Source organism: Microcebus murinus, chromosome 3 (assembly GCF_040939455.1).
Source record: "Microcebus murinus isolate Inina chromosome 3, M.murinus_Inina_mat1.0, whole genome shotgun sequence".
Classification (NCBI taxonomy): domain Eukaryota; kingdom Metazoa; phylum Chordata; class Mammalia; order Primates; family Cheirogaleidae; genus Microcebus; species Microcebus murinus.
Window position 1 is genome coordinate 19,641,864 of NC_134106.1, and position 14,646 is coordinate 19,656,509.

The 14,646-nt window shown below is 35.1% G+C and overlaps 1 protein-coding gene across 15 annotated transcripts in view; it reads left to right on the plus strand.

The window, feature by feature from the left end:
* The window catches only part of NCOA1 (nuclear receptor coactivator 1), a 245,320-nt gene that overhangs the window by 149,049 nt on the left and 81,625 nt on the right, over positions 1 to 14,646 (plus strand). For all 15 annotated transcript variants that reach the window (XM_012788105.3, XM_076000596.1, XM_076000597.1 and 12 more), the window contains 2 exons: positions 3,667 to 3,764; positions 14,284 to 14,461. In XM_012788105.3, the coding sequence (XP_012643559.3) occupies positions 3,667 to 3,764; positions 14,284 to 14,461 (276 nt within the window). The remainder of the gene's footprint in view (positions 1 to 3,666; positions 3,765 to 14,283; positions 14,462 to 14,646) is intronic.

Consider the following 14,646-nt stretch of genomic DNA (forward strand, 5'->3'; position numbering starts at 1 on the left):
AGAGCAAAGATTTTTGTTTTTCACCACCGTATCCTCAATACCCAAAACAATGTCTGGCTACATAGTAGGCTTTCAGTGAATATTTATTGACTGAATGCATGAAGGGATGAAATTTGAAGAAATCCCTTAGAAAATAAACAATCAAGCATTGGAAAATGAGAGAAAAGATAAGAAACTTACAGGATTAATTCAGGAGGCATAACATATAATTAGTCCCAGAAAAAGAGAACAGACCAAATAGAAGTAATAAGAGAAAATAGTATCCTCCAAAACCCTTCTCAGAGCTAGAAGAATATGTTTCCAGATTGAAAACCCTCATATAGCGCCCAGCACAATCAGTGAAAGAGAAAGAAAAAGAAACTCATACCAATGCATAATTTAGTGACATTTTAAAATACTAAGGAGAAAAAACAAGATAGAGGGAAAAAACAGGTCTCACACACGCTAGATTGTTTTCAAAATAGGTTCAGATTTCTAAAGAGCATTGAAAACTAGGATCCTAGACCTAGAATTCTGTGTTTATCCAAATGAAGTTGAGTGCCAATTTCAGACATTCAAAGTCTCAAAAATGTTACCTCCTATTGTACTTTTTTTGGAAATTTCTATCAAATCCAAGATAGCAAACCTAGAGATAAAGGCATAGGATCTTAACCCTGGGAAGCCATGGGATCTTAACATAGAAGAAAGACAAAAGGCAACCCAGGATTATAGTTGTGCAGCCTGAAAAATAGCCGGTCTCAATTGGAACAGATGGATAGAGGACTCCATGGAATATTTCCATGGAAGAAAAAAAAGGAACACATAAGAGTATCTGATAACTGACCAAACTGAGAGGAATTTTTCATCTCTGGAGGAAACTTAGGGTTCAGTTAAACTCAGAAAATCTGAAACAAAACATAAGAAAAGAAATATAAATCATAGCATATACCTTGGCTCTCTTATAAAACATATTTATATAGCCATAGTAACATAAATATTAAATATTAATTGCTCTAAAAATTGTTAAAATTATACTAGAAGGATGAGTAGAAGGGAAATATGATATAAGTCAGTCACATTCTTACCTTTCATGGTAGCATGTCAGTAAATTATGTCTAACATGGACAAAATCAGGGCATAGCAAACAAGCATGTTACTGAGAAGTATGAAGTGTATTAATTAGGATATAGGCCAACCTACTGTAACAAGACACTCAAAATACTGTGGCTTTAAAAAGATAGTCCAGGTAGGTGTCAGGAATTCAGACTCCTTCCATATTTTTTGCTCTGCCATTCCTAGGGTGTTGCCATCATCCATGTGGTCAAATATGGCTCCGCTGTTTGTGTCCCAGCTAACCAGAAGGAGAAAAAAATAAGCAGGAAGACATGTTTCTTTCCCTTTATGGATAAGACCCAGAAATTGCATATCACTTCCATTCACATCCCTTAGGCCAGAAACTAGTCAGATAGCCATTCCTACCTTAGGTTTCCCCTAAAATTTTAAGCATTTTGCTTTTCACACATAGTTATTTAATCTACTTAGACTTGGTGGTTTATATTTTTTAGAACAAAAAACCTGCCTTACCTCAATGTCATAAAACACATGAAATTATGAAGGAAATGTATCTTAAGACAAAATAAGAAACTCTTATAATAATAATAAGACAAATAACCCAATTAAAAAATAGGCAAAGACCCTGAATAGACATTTCTCCAAAGAAGGTAGATTAATATGAATGGCCAGTGAGCACATGAAAAAGATGGTCAGCATCATTATCCATTAGGGAAATGGAAATGGATTCATTTCCCAAATCCATTAGGGAAAACAAATTCAAAACCACAATGAGATAGCACTTCACACCCACTAGAATGGCTTTAATAAAAAAGACAGATAATAACAAGTATTGGTGAGGAGAGAAATTAGAACTCTCATACACTGCTGATGGGAATGTGAAATGATGCAATCACTTTGGAAAATAGCCCAACAGTTCCTCAAAAGGGTAAGCATAGAGATACTGTATAACTCAGTAATTCTACTCCTAGGTATATACCCAAGAGAAATGAAAACATATGTACATATAAAAATTTATACACGAATGTTCATAACATTATCATAAATAGCTAAAACATAGAAACTACCCATATGTCCATCCACTGATGAATAGATAAATGAAATATACCCATATGATGGACTATTACTAGGCAATAAAAAGTAATTTCTAGAATTTACCCTGAAGAAACTGTGACACATGTACAAAGGAGGAAATATTGAAAATAGTTTATTATAGCACTGTAGTAGTCAAAAGGCTCACCAATAAGGAAATAGCCAAATCAACATGGGTTATTTATATAATGTAATGCTATGCAGCAGTTAAAATGAATTAATCAAATCTAGATGTATTAATGTGATTAAATCTCAAACATAATATTGTGTGGAAAGAGTAAGTTGAAAAATTCTATATGGTTGTCCCTTGATATCTGTAGGGAATTGGTTCCAGGACAATTCCCATGGATACTCAAATCCGAGAATGTTCGAGTCTCTGAAGTAAAATGACACAGTATTTGCATATAACCTATGCAAATCCTCCCATATACTTTAAATCATCTCTAGATTACCTATAATATAACTACCATGTAAATGTTATATAAGTAGTTGTTGTACTGTATTGTTTAGGGATTAATGACCAAAAAAAAAAGTCTGTACATGTTTAGTATAGATGAAATTTTTTGAATATGCACAATGCACAGATACAGAGCACCAACTGTATATATAACTGTATATGTTTATGTAAACTTTAAATCATGAAGCAATATGTTATTTATGAAATCATGTAGTAAAAGTATAAAAACGTGCTTATGCCAACCTCAGAATAATGGTTACTTCTGAGAAAAGGGATGAAGGAGGAAGAGTGGCAAGGCTTTAGCTGTCTTTATGACATGTATTTATTTAAAAAGGAAAGACCTGAACCAAATGATGTTAACATCTGTGAAAACTGGATGATGGCTATATGAATGTATGCTATGTAATTTTCTATATTTTTTGGAATATTTGAAATACTTCACATTTTAAACTGCAAAAAATGGATATCCATATTCAACAATACTATATTTGGTTTTTGGTGAACTGACTGTTCTGACAGATTGGAAAATTTTATTCTTTAAGTATGATGCTGCTTTAAGATGATGGGATGGATTTTTCAGTATCACCATACAAAAGAACTCCAAATCATTTAGCAGTTACAGTTTTATCAATCATGACATGAATGTGAAATGTTAGCAAGTTCTCTTCAATGGCAATTGATCAAATTGGAAAAAGAAAGAGAAAAAAATGGAAGAAATAATCACTCTTTTACAATTTATCTATTTCTTAAAAACTTCTAGTATGGACTTTTTGAAAACGCTATGTATTTTCCCATTGTTGAAACACTGGACTTGGGCAGTCAGTATTCATATCCTCATGTTATCCCTTACTACTAGTTATATGATTTGGGGCACATTATTTAACCTTTGTGATACTCTGTTTTATCATCCATAAAATGAGTGTAATTAAGATTAAGTGTGAAAGTGCCTAAATAGTACATAAATGTTATTTGAATCTGAAACTAGGTGAATCTATGTCTTCATAAATTTGCCTTTATGGAAATGAGCCCTTTTCGGATATGTGCTTTTTAACATTTCTTTATTACAGAGAAATCAACAACTGATGACGATGTACAAAAATCAGACATCTCATCAAGTAGTCAAGGAGTGATAGAAAAGGAGTCCCTGGGACCTCTTCTTTTAGAGGTAGGTGTTCTCACTGACCCAAAAAGTGATCAAAATCAAATCTTCATTGTAGCCAATTTGTTGTTTTCTTTATCTTATTTTATGCCTTATATCCAATTAATAAATTAAAAACAAAATAAATTTTAAAGAACTTTTTTTTTTTTTTTTGGAGACAGAGTCTCACTTTGTTGCCCAGGCTAGAGTGAGTGCCATGGCGTCAGCCTAGCTCACAGCAACCTCACACTCCTGGGCTCAAGCAATCCTTCTGCCTCAGCCTCCCAAGTAGCTGGGACTACAGGCATGCACCACCATGCCTGGCTAATTTTTTCTATATATATTAGTTGACCAATTAATTTCTTTCTATTTATAGTAGACACGGGGTCTCGCTCTTGCTCAGGTTGGTTTTGAACTCCTGACCTCGAGCAATCCACCCGCCACAGCTTCCCAGAGAGCTAGGATTACAGGTGTGAGCCACCGCGCCCGGCCTAAAGAACTATTTATAATTATTTTATTATGAAAACTGACAGTTACTATTTCAGATTTAAATGTGAACAATAAACATGAGAAATTTTCATAATAGTCAGATGGAAAACTGAAGCCTACTGTATGGCTTCGCTTTTGGGGTAGTTATGACTAGTTAAGAAAATAAAACATTAGAATTATTTAACCAGCTCATGTTATCTTTAGATATACTAATAGAATTTTACTTTTGAGTGAGGGATGCCTAAGTTTATTGCAGTGAGTGTTTTTCTGAAAAATTTTCTGAATGAAAAATTTTAAATTGTTTGTGTGAACATTCTAAGAGAATTACTATTTTAACTATCAGACTTTATAATATGAAGAACTTTTAAGCTTGAATTACTGCGTAGTTTCCATCCCTGCATTTCCTATCTAATCTTTACTCTGTGTTCTCAATACAGATGTTTTGTTCCCAAGCATGCTCGTCACCTTAAATGTTTTCTCTCCTACGTGAATGTTTAAAAACATAAATACACACACTGTCTCTCTCTCTGTCTCTCTCTGTCTCTCATCCCTCCCAGCATCTGCCTTTCTATCTCTAGGCCTAATTTTATATTTATTTAGGGATGTGTGTATATATGAATACATGTATATACACACACATATATATATAAAATAATTTCTCCTTTCCTTATACTTCCTCCCGGCACTCCTTTCTGGTAAAGTCTCGCTAACAACTCAGACTTGAATAGGTCTCTTTATTTTCTATATCCTTTATATGTTTTGTGCTATTACCCCAACATCTCCTCTTTCTTTTGTAATAACCATAATTCCCTCCACCTACCATAAATGCAAGAACAGTCTCAAAATTCAGTACTGTCTTTTCCAGCCCCAGAAATATGATATATTCTCATTGCTTCACTTTCATCTCAATAGAGACAGCACCCAAATGTGTACTTGTTGCCTTTACCTCTTCCCATACTTCCTGTACTTTTAACAAGCTGCTAAATATTTTTGACTCTCCTATTAGCAACTCCCCCCTCAAAATATAAATTCTTTCTTTACCCTCCACAATATACAAATGCTTTGTTGCTTTACTGGTTTTAATGATTTTTATTAGGAGAACAAATACATAATTTTGTAGAATTGTAAAATATCAATGATATTAACCATAGAAACAGGGATAGAAACTATTCTCTGAGCGAATACATACACATATAACTTGGGGATAGTTATGGATGCTGATTTCTGATTCTTTTATGGTATTCTTTTCATATTCTGTCAAATTGATTACATGACACTTGACTGCATATTGGAAAACCGTTGTTACTAGTAAAAATGTTAATGGTAGAACCTAAGTGGCGGATATACAGGTGTTCATTACAAAATTCTTTCAACTTAGCTATATTTTGAAAATTTTTATATAAATTTCTGGAAGAAAATAAATAGGTACCTTATGCTCATTTTCTACTTCCACCCTTGTCTCTGCCTCCTGCTACCATCTGCCACCATTCTACTACTTGATTACAGTTGGGCCTCTCCTGGAGACCTGGTCCATCCTTGCACTTATTGCTTATGTCCTCTAGACATACTCTGCAGGATGTTAGTAGACTATTCTTTTTATACCTTCTAGTGTATATAGTTTTTATACCCTGTGAGTGTTCTGTCTGCCCGCTTAATGCCCTAAGTTTTTACACTGGCTCCAGAACTTTGTATCTCCTTCCAATTCCTTAAATAGCTGGGGTTCCTACAGGAAAAACGGTAATCATTTGAATCCTGGTCTCTCCGCACATTCCTCAGTAACCACACAGATAAACAAGGAGAGCAAATAGATTACCCATAAACTGAGTGCAGCACAACTGGAAACAGTACTACTACTGCCACTTTAGTCACATAAATTTTTACTTTAGTTTATGTAAACATTTGCTATTGCCATATGATAAAAGTCAATTTAAAATGAACAGAACACTGACAGGAAAGCATCCATTCAAAACTATTATAAGAAGATAAAGTAAGAATTAATTTCTTAGCTGATATTATTACTGTAAAAATCACTGTGAATCAAAGGAAAACTCTAACATATTACACATGAATTAAATGTCGTTAGGCAAGCATTGTCAAATATGAAAGAATGCATCAAATTAGAAACTTCAAAAACAATAGAAATGTATTGGTGTTCTAGACCTCAAGGAGCTAGTAATAATTTTATATGAGCTGTACATATGTGAAATAGAGTCTCTAAAATACAGAACTGTGAAATTTTGCAGACTTCAAAGTTGTCTTAATTGAAAACCTAACTAATGTTTTTCCATCTCATTTTCTTTATCCCCAGCCTTGTCCCTGTTGACTTGAACTTTATGGAGTTTAATCCAGGGCAGCTAAGACAGGAAGGGCAGAAAAGGTAGTAAGAGATTTCTCATTGAATTATCCAGGTTGTAGTCTAGAGCTGCACTGTTCAATATGATAGCCACTAGCTATATGTGGCTATTAAAATTTAAATTAAGTAAAGTTAAAAATTCAGTGTCTCAATCTCACTACCCACATTTGAAATGTTAGGTATCCACATGTGGTTTGTTGCCACTATATTCGACAACACAGATACAGGAAATTTTTTTCATCATTGCAGAAACCTCTAGATCTAAAGTGACCAAACACCCATCATAATATGAGAAATTCTCATTATTCAGTATTAAATTTATTCCTTTTTACTTTTAACATAAAGTAAAGGTAACACAAATTAAGAATGGCACATAGTACTCATTAAGTAGAGTATAAACATTATTTTTTTAAGCTCCCCATTTCTTCTCTTTGCTATCTAAATTCCTCTGCCTCCTATTCAAAGCTCTGCATTATCCAACTCCACCCCCTTTTTTTCCCATTGCCCTCCAAGAAAAGTGTCTCTGTGTCAGTCCAGGTCTCCCTATACCTTGCATGTACATTCAAGCTTCCTTTCTTTGCTTCGTACCATTTCCTACCTTTCTGGGTGGCTTTTGACATTTGATCACCCACCCCTCGCTCTTCCTTAAAACTTCCCATGGCCCTGACAGTACACTCTCCTCTATCTCTGGCTACTCCTTAGCCTCATTCTCAGTTTTCTTCTTCTCTAAATGCCTCTTAGATGTTAGTATCCCCCAGGATTCTGGCCTTGGTTCTTTCCCTTTTTTTATTCTGTGCACATTTCCTGGGAAGTTTTATCCATGCCTATGTCTTTATAGCATATTCATGTACATATGTGTAATATCAATTAGATGTTTCTGATTTTAAGCAGTAGACACCAATTCTGACTAAATTAAGCAAATGTGAATTTACTGGAGTGCTATTTGTTTTGTTTTGTTTTGTTTTGTTTTGAGACAGAGTCTTGCTTTGTTGCCCAGGCTAGAATGAGTGCTGTGGTGTCAGCCAAGCTCACAGCAACCTCAAACTCCTGGGCTCAAGCAACCCTACTGCCTCAGCCTCCCAAGTAGCTGGGACTACAGGCATGCGCCACCATGCCAGGCTACTTTTTTTTATATATATTAGTTGGCCAATTAATTTCTTTCTATTTATAGTAGAGATGGGATCTCGCTCCTGCGCAGGTTGGTTTCGAACTCCTGACCTCGAGCAATCCGCCCGCCTCTGCCTCCCAGAGTGATAGGATTACAGGCGTGAGCCACCGTGCCCTGCCCTGGAATGCTATTTGGATATCACAGAACCATGCTTGGAGACAGGATGAAACCTAAATATCTTAAGGAGGCTAGAAAGTAAAAATTTATATGACTCGTCTTTTAAAACCATCCAGCCAGTGTCCTGCTGCTAGAATGAATGTACTCCAGCTATATTTAGCTTTTTGTACTTCTCCTCAAGATTCATAGTTAGGGAAGAAGTCTCTCAGTGGGCTGATTAGGAATCCCACAATACCTTATTTAATGGGGAAGAAGTGATTCTCCAGAGGAAATCAGAGTATTCTTTGGGAGGGGAAAAGATGATTGTAGTTAAAAACAAATAAATAAACAAGAAACTCAAATGATTACTGTATTTACCTATGTATTGCAAAAGTCTGGCCTTAGCCCAAATCTCTCTTCCAAGAGATTCTTTCTTTATCATTATATCCTGCTGCCTTTTAAACATCTCCATTTGACAGTTCCTTGGTCATTTGAAATGTAATATTTCTAAAATTAAATTTATACTCCCCCTTTATTTCTAGTATAAAAAAAGGAAAAAAAGATAAAAGAAAAGACTATATATCCCCCTACTGTATACCCTTTCTCAGGGAAAGGGACTTATCTACCAGAATCCTAAAGTCATTAATGAAGGAGTCGCTACAAATGCTCAGCTCCCACAGCTGCTAGAGGTCACCAAATGCTATTTGTTCTGCTTCTGCTAAGTTCTCTTCTATCTCTTCCACTTCCATTGCCTTAATTCAGGCTCTCATTTGAACTGGAGTGTCACAATAGCATTGCTGCCGCTCTCCTTCCTCCATTCTATAGGCCACACCTACCTCCAGAGTCTTTGAAAAAGCAGATCATATAATTCTCTAGCTTAAAAACATTGCCTTAAGATGATCCCCATTGCCTTCAGTATAAATTCCTTATTCTTATTATTATTTCTGCTTTCCTTTGAAGCTTTTTCTGTTAAATATAACACAAATATGACAAGTGGGCATACAGGAAGGCGCTGCTGTTGCTGCTGCTGCATCTTCTTTTTTAATCTCTGAGCTGTTTCCTCTGTTTTGAATGTCCTTTCCACCCCTCATCCACCTGTTACTTCTCTGTATTCTTCAAGCCTTGGCTCTGCTGTAGGGAAGCCTCCTTCCAGAAACCTCACCAATGACAAACATCCCTTCCCCCACTGTGGGTGCCTCACTTTGTCCTTAATTTCCATGAGTTCCTCTATTGTACTTTATCATAACTGTGTGTACTTGTCTTTTTCCCCTCGGAGGCTATAAAATTGTTAAGAATTATGTGTTTTATTTCCAGAACTTTGACAAGTGACTGACACTTGGGTGTTAAGTCTCATTTAAAGCCCAGGGCCCTTTGAGGAGCTTGGCTAATGTGAACCCTGCTGTGAGACACAAGATGGTCCTCTTCAAAGGATGGCATCCAGGGCAGAGGGGAAAGCTCTCAGATTGCTTATGTTGTACTTAAGGAACAGGCATTTGTTATCATCTCTGTGTGCTGTACAACATAAGACCAACTGTCAGGCTTTAGAGGAAGATCTCTTCCCAGGAGCACACTGGAAGTTAATTATATGCACAACATATGAGGGAAACTTACAGAAAAAAGTAATAGCAGATTATATTAATAAGACATACTTTTAGAAAGTAGCAATGTTTCTACAAGTATTTGGGGGGCAGTTTATCTTGCATATGATATTCTTAGAGGTAAAATGTGTGAACTTTATAAATTTTTAGACTATATATTTGACATGAAAAATGTGTACAGTATTAATGTCAACTATCTCTTTAAAGCTAGCCTATAAATATTGTATGCTTTTCTTTGGTCAGAAACATTTGAACCAAGTATTGCCATTTGAGTCAGGATTTTCTTCAGTGTCATTTAGCAAACCAACTGTCTTTAGTCTATGCAGATAGCAAAGTTTCTATAATTCAACAGAATATAGTTTCACACTGTAAATTTTTCAAGGGGTTCTTCACTATTCTTCTGGAACCTAATCTAGCAAAATTAGAGGGAAAGCTCTAAGATTTATTTCTGTTAAGAGAAAAAGCCAGCATTTTCAGGCTAAATAGTTGAATCTGCTAAAGATAACAAATGGTGTCTATCATGTTAGCCTCCAAAATTTGCAGTGTTCAGACTGTCGTTTGTGATTTTTTGTGAGATGGTTGAATAAAATCGGGCAGTTAAAATTTTCAGTCTCATGTACCTCCTAAATAAAAACAGAAAATAAGTTGTTATTGTGAATTGACTTGCAGACAAAATAGAAACTGTCCAGCATGTTGTTTTTTTGGTAAAGAGATGACATTTTCCAACCAGGTACATGCCATCCAATTTTCTGTCGATCACACCGTTGTATAAAGCAGCAGAACAGAAGGTGAAAATGATTGTTGTACACACTCAATTGCTTTGCATGGTCTCATGTGAAATAATTGGTGTAATAATCTTGCCTTTTAAAAATATTTGGAAATATCAAAAATGGAAATAAATGATAAAAAGAAAAAAGAAAGTAGAGATGTTTCTACATTTATAGGAATAGTCTAAAAAACTATTCTCTAAAAAGTTACTAATCTCTTGAGCGTAGGATTTTAGCAGATCTTCTAATATTGACTTCACATTCGTATTTTAAATTCTCTTAAAAGCATATATTTCATTTATAAGAAAAAACAAAAACTTAAGGAAATTAAATTGTATTTATACTGATTCAATTAGTAGGTAACAACATTTTGGGAAGAATTTTAAATCTATTTTTAAAAAAATCTATATTTTAGTTATCCCTATGTTTATATAAACTGCAAGGCAAATAAATACATACTGATCACCTACTGTGACATTTATAGTTAATCTGAGGTTTGTAAAAAAAACAAAAAAAAAAAAAACAAAGTTAGGTAGATATGAGCATGCTTTTCTGTGTTCATCTAAACCCAAATACTTTAGCAAAGAGTTTATTTATCTCGTGTTGATGTTTTAAGATTGTTAACCACACCTCTCTCTCCTTTGCTTTATGTACTAAGTGAGAAATAATCACAGCAATCAGGTAGCCTTATTCTTTGTGTCTATTAAGTAGAAGAAAGAAAAATAGCTTTTCTCTTGCTAAAGAAAATATTAGCTTTTTTTTTTTTTCTTAAGACAGTCTCTCGTTCTGTTGCCCCGGCTAGAGTGCAGTGGCATCATCATAGCTCACTGCAACCTCAAACTCCTGAGCTCAAGTGATCCTCCTGCCTCAGCCTCCTAAGTAGCTGGGTCTTACAGGCACATATCACCAGGCCTGGCTAACTTCTATTTTTAGTAGAGATGGGGTATTGCTCTTGCTCAGGCTAGTCTGTTCCTGACCTCAGGTGATCCTCCCACCTTGGCCTCCCAGAGTAGCAATATTTTTAATGAGAACAATGGGTTATGCTTCATTATTTATAAAAATCTTGGTTATGTTCTTTGTGATGGAATGATTTGGAGATGTATTTATAAGTTTAATTTATTTTAATATTTGGTTTAAATAATAATCATATCCATTTATCCATTGATGGACACTCAGGTTGAATCTGTATCTTGGCTATTGTGAACAGTGCTGCAAGAAACATGGGAGTACAGGTATATCTTTGACATAATGATTTCATTTCCTTTGGACATAAACCCCATAGTGGGATTGCTGGATCATATAGTAGTTTTATTTTTAATTTTTTGAGGAACTTCCTACTTTTTTTCCATAATATAATAAATGCACTAATTTACATTCCCATCAACAATGTACAAGGATTCTCTTTTCTCCATGTCCTCACTGACACTTGTTATATCTTTTTGACAATAGCCATTCTAACAGGTGTGAGGTGGTATCTTATTGGGGTGTTAATTTGCATTTCAACCTAAATATCCAAAAATGGATGAATGAATAAAGAAAATGTGATATATGTACACAGTGGAATACTATTCAGCCTTAAAATAAAAAACCAAAAGAAATCTTGTCATTTGCTACAACATGGATGAACCTGGAAGATATGCTAAGTGAAATAAGCCAGACACAGAAGATTTTACTTTTATGTGGAATCTAAGAAAGTCAAATTCATAGAAGCGGAGAGTAGAATGGTGGTTACCAGGGCATCGGGTGGTTACCAGGGCATGGGGTGAGGCCTGAGGAGATTGGGCAGATGCTGGTCTAATGATAAAAAATTCCATTTAGACGGGAAGGGTAAGTTCAAGAAATCTGTTGTACATCATGGTAACTATAGTTAATTACAATTCTTCTCTGCTCGAAAATTGCCAAGAGAGTAGATTTTAAATGTCTTTGCCACAAAAAATGTTAAGTATATGAGGTAATATGTTAATTAGCTTGATTTAGCCATTCTACAATTTATACATGTTTCAAAACATGTATGACATAAGTATATAACATTTTTGTCAATTAAAAATAATAATAATCTTAGCTGAAAAAGATACCTCACAAAAATGAGGTAGATGCAATTGCAAAGTATATCATTGCATGCGTTTACTAAGTCATGATACTCATTTTAAATCCTATCCATCAATTACACAGGTTTTATATTGACATTCCATTTTCCTTGATCTTAAAAAGTGATTCTTCCAAACTAATCAGAAAAATGTTAACATTTTCACATTTTTCAAACATAGGGGCAAAGTCTACTAAAACTCTGAAAGATTTTCAACAGGTAAAATGCTCTAAATTTTTAAACTAAGGAGATAAGATAAATTTTACAAGTGATTCATGTCATTTTCAGCAACAAAATGGTAACCATGGTAACATTTCCTAGCATCCATTTTCACATTCTGTCTCTATAGCAAAAGTGTCTTTTTGAAAAGCAGTTTACTTTTTATTCTTAAAATTTCATCTTAACCCTAAAGGAAAAAATTTATTATTTTCTGTTAAATATCTGCTAGGTTGCAAGTTTGGGACACTGGCCTTTTTTAAAAAGAAAAATGAGTAGTGTATCAGCATTGTTAGGACAGCTCTTTTAAGTATCTTACAGATAACCAACAGACCCCTGTGTGATGCAAAGGACTTTTTGTGGTCATTTTACATCATGTTACAAAATTCTATAAATGTTCTATTTTTAAAAGATCTTGTTTTTTATTATTTATATACATTCTGCAACAGGTTAGCTGCAATGTATTAAAATTGGAATGATTACATTTTCAATGTAATCATTTTCAGTACATTTTCAATGTACTGAAAATGGAAAGATTACAAATAAGTGAGGTGCCACTATCAACCTCTGCCTTCTGGATCTTCCCTCAGGATCCCAAGGTTTGTGATAATGTGACTGGCTGGACTTAGTGAGGCAACAGGCTGTCACTGTGTTTATTAAGCTTAATTTCTTTCTTATGTTTTAGATTACAATATAAATAGAGGTTCTGACTTTTTTTCTGCAGCCCTGTGGATATTATGGGCCCTTGGGGCGCCTATATCTCCTTTTGGGAGATCCCTGGCTCCATCTCTGTGCAGAGGAGGTCCCCTGTGATTTGGCTCCTCTCCACCTCTGCTGACTCACTTCCTGCCAGCAGCTGCCTCATGCCATATACTCCAGCAACTCCAAACTGCTTAGTCGTTTCCTTTTTGTGCTATATGCTCTCTCCACTGCCTAGAATGTTCTTCCCTCAGTCCTCTTCCCCTCCTTCATGACACCTTTTATAAGTCAGGTAGGGGTCTGTAAAGAACCTTTGTTTGTCCCCAATCCCAATCCCAAATTAGACATCCTTCTATGTATTCATACTCTATTTTGTATTTGTCTCTGATACTGCATTTATCACTGCTATTTTGTTTATATATCTCTCTCCCACTGTACCACAGGTTACTTGAGGGCAGAGACTAGGTCTTAACCTACACAGTTTAGAGATGTTTATGACTAAATGAATGGGATAATCCTTCATTTCATATCTGCTACCAAAAAAATTATTTCTAAGGAAGAACACTGAAATATTCATTTCTGCCTACTTGAAACACTAATGTACAGTCCACTTTAAAACCCTGGCCCCTTCACAGAGAACATGCAGTATTAAAACTTGAAATTTGGGCGGGTGCAGTGGTTCATGCCTATAATCCTGGCGCTTTGGGAGGCCAAGGTGAGAGGATTGCTTGAGGCCAGGATTTCGAGACCATCCTAAGCAAGAGCAACACCTCGTCTCTGTAAAAAATAGAAAAATTAGCTGGGTCTGGTGGTAGCACCTGTAGTCCCAGCTACTCAGGAGGCAGAAGCAGAGGATCATTTGAGACTAGGAGTTTGAGGTTTCAATGAGCTGTGATGATGCTACTTCACTCAAGCCCAGGCAACAGAGTGAGACCCTCCTCAAAACAAACAAAAAACTCAAAACTTGAAATATTAATATATTTCTGACCTCTCTTTTAAATAGAGAACCGCATATGTTTATTTTTCTTTTATCTTTTCACCTCCCAACTTTTTAATCCTTTTTTGGCTTTGCAGGCTTTGGATGGATTTTTCTTTGTTGTGAACTGTGAAGGGAGAATTGTATTTGTGTCAGAGAATGTAACCAGCTACTTGGGTTACAATCAGGAGGAATTAATGAATACCAGCGTCTACAGCATACTTCATGTGGGGGATCATGCAGAATTTGTGAAGAATCTGCTACCAAAATCACTAGGTAAAAAGAAATCTGTTTTTATAAGAATACTAGCTCTCTGTAGCTTCTCCTTATATAATATATGTTATCTATAATAATGTGATCAGTGTATTCATAATACATAGAATTATATACTATATTATACTATATAATACATTTAAAACATTTTTTGAATGTAGTTTCAGCCTCACACATAAATATGAAGG